The sequence below is a fragment of the Engystomops pustulosus genome, chromosome 4, assembly GCF_040894005.1.
Source record: "Engystomops pustulosus chromosome 4, aEngPut4.maternal, whole genome shotgun sequence".
NCBI lineage: Eukaryota > Metazoa > Chordata > Amphibia > Anura > Leptodactylidae > Engystomops > Engystomops pustulosus.
In genome coordinates, this window is record NC_092414.1 from 115,554,320 (window position 1) to 115,569,737 (window position 15,418).

Sequence of the window (15,418 nt, forward strand, 5' to 3'; positions counted from 1 at the left end):
CAACAGGTTATTATTAAATAATTTCCATAAGGTCTGAGATCAGAATGAGTATCTCCTTGGTCAAGGCTAAGACAGTTTAGCGGTAGAGTCAAACAATTATCCATTAAGTGGTCTGAAAGACTCTATAATAAATAGTTACAATGGGAAACTGTGTTTTGTCTGTTATCCAATTTTCCCACCCTGGATATTTCTTATTTGTAATGAAAATTTTTCTATTGTAAATTTGTGTATTCTCTGCAAAATATCTTGGTACAGCTAAAAGAGAATGTCCCTTACATTGGTGTTGCCAAGGAGAATGCCATTCTGTAGTTCTGTGAAGTGATCCAATTTCCCAACCTTTCTAAACTGCCGATTGACACCTCTGGTGCTGTTTATCTCTGCGTATCAACTTCTCTGATCAAACAGGTGAAAACCTAAGCCTATTAATCACTTATTCCATAAGTTTTGTAATTGTTTATATAAATAACTGGCAAGTAGGAAGCATAACCCTAGTGTTCTATTCAATTGTTTGTGTTTTTTTTATTTCTTAATGTTTGAATTGCAATGAACACTATAACATTTGGCTTTGGCCATGTCCACTTGTACATGGTAGTAACATTGTTTCCTAGACAGTTTTAAATTTCGCAAGGGAACAGAAGGACATAATGGGGTGGGGGAAGGGCAGATCAGCATGACAATAGCAGCATCTTCTTCCCAGGGCCTCTCACATTTCTCTCATTGATCCCCCATGGTGCCTGGCTTACCTTATGGCCTCTGTAGAATGCGATCTCCTCTACGTTGGCGATAATCCTGGAGTGCACATAGCGCAGGTAGCCCTTCCTGTGGGCTTCTTCTGCCACCAGCTTGCCAAATTTGGGCGAGCATGCTTTGAGCACCTTGGCAGTAGCGTACACCACCAGGCCAGCCAGCAGTGTAGGCCCCAGGGGATTAGCTCCTCTTGATCGGGCAGTCTGGATGAGGGTGTAGGATGTCAGCACCACATCCAGGATGGGCTTAGTCAGGTTGGAGTACAGGTGTGCTATAGACTGGGAGAACATCATGATGTCCTCGGTCAGGGACTGGTCGGGGTTGGCCAGCCTGCTGTCCATATTGATGATCTTGTAGTAGGTCTGATGGGTGAAGTAGGTCTGGTAGGCATGGTCCACCAGCCGGGTGCGCAGCGCCAGCGCCAGCTTACACTCCAGGTAGCGGATCGCACTATTGACGAAGGTGGCGGGGATGGCGATCAGCAGCCACTTGATGAGCTGCAGCAGGAAGCTCCGCGGCTTCTTCTCCACTATGCTCTTAACTATCTTGCCGTCCAGCCCGGCCACATAGACGGACAGGAAGGTCCTGGAGATGAGAGCCAGGGAGTGCACGGACAGCAGCCCCAGCTCCTTACTCACCAGCCTGGGGAAGAGCACCTTCCGCAGCTCCAGCAGCTGCCGGTAGAATTCCGCATTGACGGCCGGGGAGGAGTGACTGTGGCCGCTGCTGTGCCTGCACGGGCTGCGCTCCTGCCGCCGGAGCTGCCTGCTGATGATGGGGTAGAGGGTCTTCACACCGTAGGCTGCAGCCAGCAGGAAGGCGGCCCTCTTCAGGGCTAGCTCCTTGCTCCCCCATCTCCCCCGTTCCGTGGCCTGCAGCATCCTCCCTGCACTAGGATAATACGATCACGTCCTGGCTTATGCCGCTGATCTGCTCGGCCGCCGCATCCCGTGGGCACATGCACAATAATGACAGCTCCGCGGATGGTCTCCAGCATCCGTCCACATATCACTAATGACATAGCTGGCTCCGCCCCTGCCAGTGCCCCACTGCCTGCAGAGGGATCAAGCTGCCACTGGCTGATGGCAGATGCTGCAGTATATCAAGTGACTGATAATCTGCTCCATTATGCAGAAACTGCAAGGAGGTCAGCGCTTCATGTGCAGGGGTATGATGAACAGGGCAGCCATAAGGAAATTCGGGGCCCCATACAGCAAAAGTGTCTGGGCCCCAACACACCCCAAAACCGAACAAGCCTCCTGCCCCCCGCAGTGACCTTTCACAAACAGGGTTTGAGGCCTGTTGCTACGACAAGGCACACTCTTCTGGTAGATTGCCAATAGGAGTCATACTATTGAACGTCACGTGCAATTTTTCACATTTTCATAAAAAAAGCTAAATCCTGCTATTGAGGGACCTGCTCAGGTTTCAAGTCACTTTGAGAGGCCTAAATAAAGTAAAACCCCATAAATTACTCCATTATAGAAACTACACCCCTCAACGTACGTAAAACAACTTTTATGAAGTTTGTTAACCCTTTAATTGGTTTACAGGGGTTAAAACAAAATCGGATGCAATTTCGAAATTACATTTTATTTGGCTAAATTAATGTGTTTTTCATAAAATGTACAAATTCTCAGTGGATAAAATTCCAAAACGCTCCTCAAAATTTGATCCCCCATCTCTCCCGCGTATAACAATACCCCATATGTGGTGGTAACCTGCTGTATGGGCACACGCCAGGGCATTGAGGGGGAGCTGCGCCATTCAGAGCAGATTATTCATTGTCACTTTTTATTGGCTATACAATCTTTATTTTTTTGGCAATTTGGACATATAAGGGCTTATTTTTTGCGACATGAGATGCACTTTACAAATACTTCATTTAAGTGGGTCTATAGCTTTTCGATGAGATTTTATTAACTCTTTAATGTATGGAGGAAAAGAAAATTGTCAATTTGGGGTTTCTTTTTTTTGTATATTTTGGGGGTCGTACACCATACACTAAAAATACTATAATATTTTCATTCTATAGATCACTACGATTACGGTGATACCTCATTTATATAGTTTTTCATTTATTTTTACAATTTTACTGGAGAAAAACTAATACAGAGGAAATCTTATTTGTTTCTGCATCGCCATCTTTTCGGGAACTTAACCTTAATATTTTTTGGTTGACAGAGCTAGTTTAGGGCTTATTTTTTACGTGTTGAGTTGTTCTTTCAATTGGTACCATTTTGGGGCACATAACTTTTTTTGATCACTTTTTAGAACATTTTTGTAAAGGGATTTTATGAAAATTTATATTTTTGGCGAGTTATTCGGGTTTTGTTTTTACGGCGTTCACAGTACGGGTCCAATAATGTTTCTGACTTATTGTACAGATTGTTACGGACGCGGTGATACCAAATATGTGGGGGGTTTTGGTGATTTTCAGGTATTTTTACTTTATTAGATGTGTATAGGGAATGTTTGTGTTTAGGGGACTTTAACTCTATTTAATTAATTATTTTTATTAAAAATTGTGTTTATTCAGTGTTTTTAACTTTTTTTTCTTTACTTTTACAGGTTAGCTTGAACAAGTGATCCACTGATCACTTGTTCAAGCTATTCTTCACCTAATACAGTGTAATACAGATGTATTACACTGTATTATGTGAAACACTGAGCATGCTGCGCATGCTCAGTGTGTCACAGCCGGGTCCTGCCAGGAGGCACGGACCCGGCACCCGGAAGAAGATCGCGCAGCCCCGGGCACCGGCAGTCCCGGGGCTGCGATCAGAGCAGCGAGACCCCCCCGGTAAGCGCCGCGGGGGGGTCCGAATCCTGTTAAATGCCCCTAGCACGCCGCGGTCAGCGCGACCGCGGCGTGTTAGGGGTTAACACCCGCGATCGGAGAAATCTCCGATCGCGGGTGTTAGAGGAGGGTGTCTTAGAGTCCGGGCCCCCCTAGTGTCTTAGAGTCCGGGCCCCATAGGGCAGTACCAGTTGTACTGCCCTATCGGCGGCCCTGATGATGAATGACTAATGTATCCAGCATACAGTTATACAGGCAGGTCCTATCTGCCATAGCATTGTGATGTAACCAGCAACCATTGAGGTAGCCGGCTATAGCAAGTGTGCAAGTACAGTGCAGACACCACCCGTGACAACCCACTGGTCATTCCGCCCTTATAATAATTCCTTTATTAATATAGCGCACACAGATTCCGCAGCACTACACAGACTGTCCCCAATGGGGCTCACAATCTAATCAACCTACCAGTATGTTTTGGAGTGTGGGAGGAAACCAGAAGACCCGGAAGAAACCCAGGCAAACACAAAGAGAACATACAAACTCTTTGCAAATGTTGACCCGTATGGAACTTGAACTCAGGACCCCAGCAAGGCTGCAGTGCTAACCACTGAGTCACCCTCCACACCCACTTAAAGAAAACTGGCATACAAGCCCTGATAAATGCCCCCCCAAAAAATACAATAAAATATTCCAGTTTCTACTACTTATTCAAAAATTCCCCAAAATACCACAGTCACTTACAGTATAATGTCACCTGGTGCTCATATAATGGCAGCTAGTGCTCCTAAAAACTATATACCACTTACAGTACAACTGACAACTCAAATAAAACATCATATATAAATATATATTTATATATATATATATAGTACCCCAAACAAATTAAAGTATGTACAGCAGCCACAAATTATTGTATATACCAGACCCCTTCCCCCCTCAAAATGCATCAGACAAAACTAATCACAAAATGCATATGTATAAGTTATTTATATAAAGCATCAGTTTTGTCCTTTAAAAATTGTAATAATTTAAGAAGTTGGCCTCTTTTTAATAAATCTGTTCAATTAGATATGTCTCTCCATGTACATGTACCTTTCTTTGCTTTCTTTGATAGCTTCAGCCTTTACCTGTTCTCACCATGCTACCATTCATTGACTGGTAACGAGAGTAATGTGTTCGGTTAAAATATAACCTGGCTATGATGATGAAGCGCCTTCCACCATAATAAAACATTGTATAATATATATCATTGACTGTCATTTGTCTTCATTATCTTTATGTTCAACTTATATCGGAATGATATTGTTGGGGGCTAGCACCAGTGTGATGCAGGGCTGAGTGGGACACCTAGGCCCCTTCCACACTGGCGTTTTTCACGCGCGAGTTCTGTGCGTGCATTTGACGCGCAGAACTTGCATTGCACTCTGTCCCATTGTATTCAATGGGTCTTTCTTCATTAGCGTTGATTTTCACGCGCGTGCTTGCGTTCATTTTCACGCGCGTCAAAATCGCAGCATGCTCTACTTTTGCGTGTCACATACGTTTTTCCCGCCCCATTCAAGTCTATGGAGATGCATCAAGAACGCATTGCACTCGCAATCATTGCAAGTGCAATGCGAGTGCAATGCGTTTTAAACGTAAGGGTTGCTAGGTGACCAGAATAACAGTATTTCCCCTGCTCGCGAACGATCATTTAATTAAAAAAACACAATGAAGAACAGTGAAGAATAGAATAAAAACAGTGAACACAGGATCATTTAAGAGAAAAACACAGTGCAGAACACAGTGCAGAATAGATTACAGATGTTCGGCACATCTGCTTACTTGTCGGGAGATACGCGCGGAACGGTGCGCCCAAAATAGCATGTGAAGAACAATATATATGTGTGAAGAACACATTGCAGATGTATTTAAACATCTGCAATGTGTTCTTCACACACATATATATTGTTCTTCACATGCTATTTTGGGCGCACCGTTCCGCGCGTATCTCCCGACAAGTAAGCAGATGTGCCGAACATCTGTAATCTATTCTGCACTGTGTTCTGCACTGTGTTTTTCTCTTAACCCCTTATCACCGACACTAGTTTTCAGCTCAATGACCAGACTCGATTTTTCAAATCTGACATGTCTCACGATAATTGGTTATAACTTCGGAACGCTTTAACATATCCTGGTGATTTTGAGAATGTTTTCTCGTGACACATTGTACTTCATGTTAGTTATAAAATTTAAGTGATAAGTTTTGCGTTTCGTTCTGAAAAAAAGTGAAAATTTGGCAAAAGTTTGTAAAAATTCTTCATTTTCCAAGTTTGAAATGTTCTGGTTTCCAGACAGGAAGTAAAACTACCCAAAAAGTTTGATAATTAACATTTACAGAATATCTGCTTTATGTTGGGATGATATTTTATGCTTCTGGTCATTTTTCTAGGATGTTATGAGGCGCAGAACTTTAGGTGCGATTTTTCTTATTTTCATGAAAATTGCCAAAACTCACATTTTGAGGGACAACTCGGCTTCCAAGTGACTTTGAGAGGCCTAAATAATAGTAAAACCTCATAAATTACCCCACTATAGAAACTTCACCCCTCAACATATGTAAAACAACTTCTATTAAGTTCATTAACCCTTTAAGTGTTTCACATGGGTTAAAAAATATGGACCTGCGATTTAGAAACTATGGAATTTTTTTGGAAATACATTCATTTAGGCCAAAACTGACATTTTCAGAATAAATTAAATGATGAAACGCACTGCAACGCTTGATGCCCAATTTCTCCCGAGTTTACTGATACCCCATATGTGGTGGTAAACTGCTGTACGGGTGCACGGCCGAGCATAGAATGAATGGAGGCGCTGTCCACAGCAGATTTGTATTGTCACATTGTACGACCTATAAATTTTTATTTTTTTTGGTAATGCGATCATATGAGGGCTTATTTTTTATGGGATGAGATACAATGTATAAATAATTTATTTTGGGAGTCTAAAGCTTATTCATGAGATTTTATTAACTATTTCAAGGGGGACACAAACAAAATCATCAATTTTTATTTTGGATTGTGAGCATCCCCCCCCCCCCCGCTCACCGTAACGTAAAAATAATATTTTATCTTTATTCTCTGGTTCACTACGATTGCGGTGATACCTCATTTATATAGTTTTTCTTATTTTGCTCAATTTTCTTGAGCAAAACCAATATTGGAGAAAATCGCATTGTTTTTACTATTGACAAGTTTTCAGGGCCATAACTTCTGTATTTTTCTGTTGTCAGATCTGGTTGAGGGCTTATTTTTTGCAAAAACAGTTGTTCTTTTCAGTCGTATCATATTAGGTACCGTAACTTTTTTTGATCACTTTTTAGAACATTTTTTGTGATGGTGTTTGATGAAAAATTGTATATTATGGGAAGTTTTTCGAGTTTTTTTTTTACGTAGTTCACCGAGCGGGTTCAATATTGATTTTGATATATTGTACAGATTAATACGGACGCGGTGATACCTCATTTATATAGTTTTTCTTATTTTGCTCAATTTTCCTGAGCAAAACCAATATTGGAGAAAATCGCATTGTTTTTACTATTGACAAGTTTTCAGGGCCATAACTTCTGTATTTTTCTGTTGTCAGATCTGGTTGAGGGCTTATTTTTTGCGAAAACAGTTGTTCTTTTCAGTCGTATCATATTAGGTACCGTAACTTTTTTTGATCACTTTTTAGAACATTTTTTGTGATGGTGTTTGATGAAAAATTGTATATTATGGGAAGTTTTTCGAGTTTTTTTTTTACGTAGTTCACCGAGCGGGTTCAATATTGATTTAGATTTATTGTACAGATTAATACGGACGCGGTGATACCAAATATGTACGTGTTTTGTGTTTTATATACTTTATTTGCATTTTATGTGTTACTGGGGAGATTATGGGACTTTTATTTTATTTATTTATTTAATTATATTATAAAAAGATTTAATTTTTTTTTTTTTACTTTTTTACATTTTCTACTTCTTGGCTTGAATAAGCGATCATCCGATCGCTTATTCAAGCCTTTACACTGCAATACACTTGTATTGCAGTGTATAGTGTAAGTAACTGAGCATGCCGCGCATGCTCAGTTACTTACAGCCGGGTCCTGCCAGGAAGGCAGGACCCGGTGAGAAGAGGAGCCGACAGCCCCGGGTCACTCGTCGGAACCCGGGGCAGCGGCAGGAGGGATCGGATCCCCCGGTAAGCACACCGGGGGGGTCCGATCCACGGGGGACACACTTGCACGCCGCGGTCATGCTTGACCGCGGCGTGCAAGGGGTTAAACACCCGGGATCGGAGTTTTTCCGATCCCGGGTGTTAGTGCCGGGTCTGGGCTGTAATATCACAGCCCGACACCGGCACTAGAAAGGCGTCGCATCAGAAGAAGTACCCTTAATGACCGCCGTAGAATCCCGATAGGGCGGTCATTAAGGGGTTAAATGATCCTGTGTTCACTGTGTTCACTGTTTTTATTCTATTCTTCACTGTTCTTCACATCTGCTAACTTGTCGGGAGATAATATACACGGGGAACAGTGAAGAATAGATTGCAGATGTTTGCAACTTATCAGAAGAAATTATTTTTCAATTAAATAACACATTTTAATCCCAAACCATGGTCCCTTTGAAAAATGCTCGAGTCTCCCATTGACTCGCGCGTGAAAAACGTGCCGAAAACGCAAAAAAAACGCTGACAACACGCGCGTGAAAAACGCAAAAACGCTAATTACTCCAAGGAAAAATGGAACAAAAACGCAGCCAAAAACGTCAGTTTTTCACGCATTGCACCCTGACGTGAAATGCAACGCTAGTGTGGAAGGGGCCCTAATAGCAGAGTATAAGATGCTTGGAAGACAGACACTGACTGTTTACACTAAGGGTGATGTCACACATGGCGTTTTTGGTCCGTTTTTAAACATCCATTTTCAGTACGTTTTTGGCAGTTTACCATGCGTTTTGCTTACAACCTGTTTATCTATTAGAATAATTGGGAAAAAAACGGACTAAAAACGGACCAAAAACGCCATGTGTGGCATCACCCTGTCCCACATACTATGTCCACAGTTAGTTCCCCCTCTTTCTCAACTAGATCAGACGCGTTTCCTTATCACAATTAATCAGGGATCTCAAATACCATCATAAGATATGAAGGGATAATGAAATGTCGATATTACAACACATAGTAGCGTGTGCCCGCATATATATGACAGCTATGCTACCCTTTTCATATAAACACAACTTCCTCTTATTCACCAATCCAGCCTATACTCATGGCATCTCCCACTGAGTCTCTCTTTTCACTGTCTGTCTTCACTGACAGACAGAGGAAGGGGAAGAAGCAGGATGAGTCATACCTTTGCTTCTGCAGCTCCTCCTATTGATCAGTGTTCACACATGTTTTTTCATATATATCCAAGGCTGTAACCATAGAGCTTTCTTTTTCTCTTCACTTGAGACCAAAAAAAAAGGCAGTCCCACAGGTAAAATCTCTTTGGAGTGGGTAGACGCTCATGCAGACATTGCGGTATTCACTATTTTCACAACTCCAAAACTGACCTCTTCATATGATACATTTCTCACCCAGAGATCACAGTGAGGAGTAGCGGATCGAACATAGAGTAATACCTTCTGGCACAAATAAAGTTTACTCTAATCCATTCTACTTACAAACACAAGATAAAAACAGGCCTTTCCATAAAATCAGTACATTGCATGTTTGGTGTCTCTGCCTGACCCAGGGTTTCGCCAGCAATCAAGGCTTTTTCTGGGGCCTCAAGTGCAAACAGCAGTTTCTTATAAAGCTAATCATTATGCAGGTAAAAAATAAATCGTTCACTCATAAATCCATTTTGCCTTCTGTTTATTTAATTTATTATTCATATCATCACCTCTTCAATGTTTAGTCACCTTCTCTATCCCCCCCTAAAATAATGAAACCGTTGGATCTCTATTATGTGTTATGGAAAAATAAGCTGAAATGCTATGTGTGCGTAACCCCTTAACGACCTGGTCCTTTTTTGTTTTTTTAATTCCATTTTTCACTCCCCACCTTCAAAATTCTATAACTTTTTATTATTTTTACACGTAAAGAGCTCTGTAATGGCTTGTTTTCTGCGGAACAAATTGCACTTCATAGTGATGATATTTAAAATTCCATGTCGTGTACTGGGAAGCGGAAAAACAAATTCCAAATGCAGTGAAAATGGTAAGAAAGCGCCATTTTCTTGTAAGCTTGGAATTTACGGCTTTCACTGTGCGCCCCAAATGACATATCTACTTTATTCTTTGGGTCAGTGTGATCATAGGCATACCAAATTTGTATAGGTTATATAATGTTTTCATACAGTTACAAAAATTAAAACTTTTTAAAATTTTTTTGCCATATTCTGGCCCTAATAACTTTTTCTTACTTCGTTGTACGGAGCTGTGGGTGGTGTAATTTTTTTGCGACTTTTGATGACGTACGAACGTTTGATCACTTTTTGTTGAATTTTTAATATTCTTCAAAATGGCAAAAAAAAGTGCCATTTTCTAATTTGGGCGCTATTTACTGTTACGGGAAAGTTATTATATTTTGATAATCGGGCATTTTCTGACGCGGCGATACCTAATGTGGTTATGATGTTTTTACTGTTTATTTATATTTATTTGACTTCTAGGGAAAGGGGGGTGATTTGAATTTTTATGTTTTTTTAATATAATTTTTTTAAAACATTTTTTAATTTTTATTTTTACTATTTGTCAGACCCCCAAGGGTACTTTAAACCTAGGGTTAAAACGAGACAGCCTGTCATAGCAACGAGGCTGTCATAGCAACGGATCGCCGCTCCCCGATGACGTCACGGGGAGCGGCCCATGCGCCGCCATCTTTTTGAAGCCGTTAGCAGCTTTGGCAGCGGTGTTCGGCGGGCTAGCAGGTGTTACTGGTAACAAAATTATTACTATAGCCCTCACGAGCGAGCTATATGTACCGCCATCAATAGAAATTGGAAGATATTGGAAAGGGATGATCAATTGTCCGAAGTGATGAAACACAAGCCAGTAGTCACCTTCAGATGCAGCCCTTCCATTAGGACCCATCTGGTCTCTAGCTGCTTCTCCACGTCCGACTCTAGTTGACTTCAAAAATGTATGACTATAGGAAACTTTATTAAGCTTAACAAAGTTGGGGGGCATTCAACATGTGGTAAAATCTTTTGTAAATTGTCGATCTACCTTTGTAGTCTATGTGTTGTTAAGCCCATGCGAGTACTTTTATATCGGGAAAACGATTAGGAATCTTTTCACCAGATTCCGAGAGCACTACAATTCGATCCATACTGGAAATGGATGTCCTCGCCTCATCAATCATGTTAGGGAGAGTCATGGGGAATCCAGAGGTACTTAGATTTGCGGGCCTTGAGAAAGTTGAACTTGACCCCCAGGGCAGTGATCGCCCTAAGACCCTGCTTCGCCTTGAAGCAAGACTTATTTTAAAATATAATCCTTTAGGGCCAATGGGCGTGAATGTTAGAAACGTTGATGTGTAACGTTGACTGTTGCCTTTATTGCCTAAAGGGTCTGAGGTTTGAGAAAGCGCTTACAGCGCAAAACGGCCCGTCGCCTTTCCGTGCCGTGCCTCACCCCTGCCATGTTACCTTCCTCTCAATAAAGCGTTCCTGCACCCGACAACGGTGAGGGACGTTTTTCTTTCCGATACTGGATTGCCTAGATTGTGCCAAGTTTGGACGTGCACCCCTCAGCAGGACTTTGTGCCGGTCTACATGTGCAGCTGTTGCTGCCGGACTTTGATATTGCTGTTTGCCTGTGACTAGGTGGTGCCGGTCTTTCTGCTCCTACGGTTTCTCCTAACAAGTATATAACACCACTGGTGTCTCAATCGATTAAATCCTTTATATTAACCTGGTTACCTCTAAGAGTACAGCTATGTCTATCTTTTTACTTTTTACAATCCCCACTAGTGGTCCTACATGCTTTACATTTAATACCATTTAATACCAATTTTCTTACTATCTTACTAAAAATCATACAGAAATCGGATAACAATATAGCAGAAAATCATGCACAAATCTTAATAGGTTGCATTCTTTTTTTTGCCTCCAAAGGAATTATTTCTGATTTGATGGGAATTATTACATCCAAACATCAGAAACAGCACTGGGTGCAAAATTTGCACAAAGTTTTGCCAACTTATACTGGCATTACTCTTGTTTTATCGCAATTCCTCACAGTGATCTCTGAGTGAGAAATGTATCATATGAAGAGGTTGTTTTTGGAGTTGTGAAAATAGTGAATACCGCGTGAGTTTCTCCTTGTTTTCCTTGGTAAATAGCATTTTATCTTTTTAGTGTTCACACACGAAAGCAAAGAATCAAGGTGAGGTTACATAGAGCTCAAATGTAAGTAGCAGGAATCCTGAAACCCTTGATGAACATTCAGGGATTATTATTAAGGCAGATATGGGCAACATATGTAAAAGAGTGGCCAACCCTTTTAACAATGCAAAACACATATTACTATTTACATAACATACAGTATATTACTACTTTTGTATTTTGCTTTATGTGTTTGCCATGTGTTTCAGAGCAAAATGCAAACATGTCATGTGAGTGCAGCTATATTAGCCAAATATTGTGTCCCCTAATTATTACACAACTATGTTAGTAATATACATACAGCACCCTACTAATTTATTACACACTCCTAATGTATTTATATATAGCTTCCAAAGTTCATTTATAGATAGCCCCCTCTAATTAATTTATATCCAGTCCCCTCTAATTTATGTCATGGCCACAATATTCAGCCACCCATATACACAATTAAATTACTGTATATACAGTACTCATTATACAGATCCGCTATTAATTTATATATTTATACCACCCCCATTTAGATAGTATATACAGCCACCCCCCCCCTATTGATTGAATCTACTGCCAGACCCCCATAAATATACATACAGGTTGAATCCCCATTATAGATAGTATATACGGGCAGGCCTGGCATAGATAGTATATACAGGCAGCCCACCCCCATAGATAGTATATAAAGGCAGGACCGCCCCCACATACATAGTATATACAGACAGGACCCCCCATAGATGGTAAATAAGGGCAGACCCCCATAGATAGTATATACAGGCTGCCCACCCCCATAGAAAGTATATACAGGCAGGACCTCCACCCTCCATAGATAGTAAAAAAGGGCAGACTCCCATATATAAAATATACAAGCAGCCCCAATCCCCAAAGCTATTATATACAGGGAGGACTCCCATCTGGCCCCCAACTCCATAGAAAGTATATACAGACAGAATGACCCCCCCATAGATAGTATATACAGGCAGCCCACCCCCATAGATAGTATATAAAGGCAGGACCGCCCCCACATAGATAGTATATACAGACAGGACCCCCCATAGATGGTAAATAAGGGCAGACCCCCATAGATAGTATATACAGGCTGCCCACCCCCATAGATAGTATATACAGGCAGGACCTCCACCCTCCATAGATAGTATAAAAGGGCAGACTCCCATATATAAAATATACAAGCAGCCCCAATCCCCAAAGCTATTATATACAGGGAGGACTCCCATCTGGCCCCCAACTCCATAGAAAGTATATACAGACAGAATGACCCCCCATAAATAGTATATAGAGACCCCTTGTAAAAAAAATATTAAAAATAAAACTAATACTCAATTCCAACTCCAGTGTTCCTCAGTCATTGCTGTCTACCCTCTTCTTCTGGCAGCTGAGTCTTCTGTTCATTAAAGGGGTTGACCACTTTATCTCATGTTTTTGAAAGGTGTGTGAAGGTCAGGATATTAGGTAATTTACTAATATATATCTATTAAAAGTACTGCACTGCTTGATATATAAAGTGAAGCCTCTTGTCTTTTACCTCATCAGCCAAACATTCCTCACCATAAAATGGCCGCAGATAGAGTCTCGTGTGATCCTATATGTCCATGAAGAATCCCCCTGCCAGGATCTTATATTCAGGAATACTATCATAAAGTCCAGGCAGGACAATTGCTCATTGACAGATAGAGATCACATGACCCTCCATATGCAGCAATTTTGTACATTTAGTGTCTGTCTCATGAGGTAAAAGACTTCACTTTACATATCAAGAAAACAGTGCAGAACTATTAATAAATGTATTTTGGTAAATTACCTTATATCCTACCCCCCACACGTTACAAAAAATATGAGGTAAAGTAGCCAACCCCTTAAAAGATGCCAATGTAATTGTTGTCTTAAAGACACTTTTGTAATTGTTTCCTGCATTTTGCATTTGGCAAGTCCCTCCCTATTAATGGTGATTTGACGCCCCCCTAAGGGCTCCGCAATCTGCCACCTGAGGTGTGTTTCTCATCTCAACTCATGGCAGAAGTGGCCCTGCTTGGTGAATACATTTGTTACTCCCATTCTTGCTATTATCCTGATATCTCACACTCTAATACCCTTTGTATTTTTCCCATATATGCCCAATAGTCTCTCTACATTTATTCCAAAGATTTCTTTAAATCTTTGACATTCTTACTTTAATATTATACTATATGGTGCACCTGTAGCTTTTGTTTTGGCTTGGATTTTTTAAAACATGTGTTGCACCTAAGAACACCTCCCTTCACATGTCCTATCTTTTCACAGGTTACGGAAAGGTATGGTGTCGCACTTGTGCTGCACCGCTCCTGTAGGGCGCCATACACCCATTGCCGGCTATAGGGGACGTATATATATGCTGTATATACATCAGCCATATATACATCCCCCATACGTGTGTGTGAATGCAGCCTTAATGCATTACAGTAAAGATATTTTTGTGTTCCTTCGGACTTATTTTATTCTAACTCTATACGCCACACTATGGGCAATAAAGTTATACAAATTATGCTAATTAGCCTTTGGCACTCCGGCTAGGTCACTGGAGCGCCTCGTTCCATAAGTATTCACTTCCCCTGTTGTACTAGCAGTTCTGACTGCTTGTGCAATGGGGGGAGTGAATAAATTATCGGACGAGGCACTCTGCGGCGCTTTGGTGACATAGCCGGAGCACCCAGGCTAATTAGCATAATTTGTATAACTATATTGCCACAATTGCAGCGTATAGAGTTATAATAACAGGAACTTCGAAATTAGGACACGTCTACATCAGTAAAACTGATCGTAGGTGTCCTTTAAGTGGTTAATAAACTTAAGTGAAATGCACATTTTGATGCTTTGCATGTGTATTATCTTTTTAACATCAGTGCCTATAGGGGGGCTCTAACCTGTATAGGACAGAGATTTACTCAAGTGCGTCCTTTAGACCCAAGTGCGCATCTGAGGCTTCACAAATCTTTCTTTCCCTAGTTATCTTAATGGTCGCTGATTTCGTCTTCTATTTTCTGAGGTATAAAGATGACCTTTCACATAGGAACACACCTTTATAAACTGTTGGTTTACTAATACTATTGATGAAGAGTTCATCTTCCATTTAGCTTTTAATGAAGTCCAAAGTTCCCTTTCATATTCTATATTACATTCTCAGTATAAGTGAGAGACCCGCCAGTGATAACGAGCGGCCGGGAGAAGCCGGGAGGTTCGGCTCAGGCGCCTCTCAGCCAGGTCACGTGACGCGAGGAGCCCCGGGAATCAGCACAACCTTCGTTGTTGCCGCCATTTAGCTCCGCGGATCTTTTTTGGCGTAATGAATTGGGTCGGAGGCTCTAGGTAGGTGGCTGTAGATAGGTCATTATGGCAGGCATGTGGTAGAAATGTCAATATACGGTGACCAAAAGCAAAGTGAATATCCAGAGACTTCCTGGAGGACAGTGTGCAGGGAGAATGGCCCCA

At 41.3% G+C, this 15,418-nt stretch overlaps 2 protein-coding genes across 5 annotated transcripts in view; one reads left to right on the plus strand and one right to left on the minus strand.

Moving 5' to 3' along the window:
• ABCD2 (ATP binding cassette subfamily D member 2) overlaps positions 1–9,325 on the minus strand; it is a 42,632-nt gene extending 33,307 nt beyond the window's left edge. The window contains exon 1 of one of the 3 annotated variants that reach the window (XM_072147121.1): positions 9,237–9,325. Coding sequence is in view for 1 of the 3 variants with exons in the window: in XM_072147120.1 (XP_072003221.1) it covers positions 744–1,628 (885 nt within the window). In the remaining 2 variants the exon portion in view is untranslated. Of the gene's footprint in view, positions 1–743; positions 1,921–8,923; positions 9,183–9,236 lie in introns of those variants that run through there. The other 2 variants (XM_072147122.1, XM_072147120.1) reach the window with 2 other exon arrangements.
• A 5,736-nt stretch (positions 9,326–15,061) lies between these two features.
• The window catches only part of REDIC1 (regulator of DNA class I crossover intermediates 1), a 48,247-nt gene continuing 47,890 nt past the window's right edge, over positions 15,062–15,418 (plus strand). Inside the window, exon 1 of one of the 2 annotated variants that reach the window (XM_072150703.1) lies at positions 15,062–15,295. In XM_072150703.1, coding sequence (XP_072006804.1) covers positions 15,273–15,295 — 23 coding nt within the window. In that variant the 5' untranslated portion in view covers positions 15,062–15,272. The remainder of the gene's footprint in view (positions 15,296–15,418) is intronic. The other variant, XM_072150702.1, reaches the window with a different exon arrangement.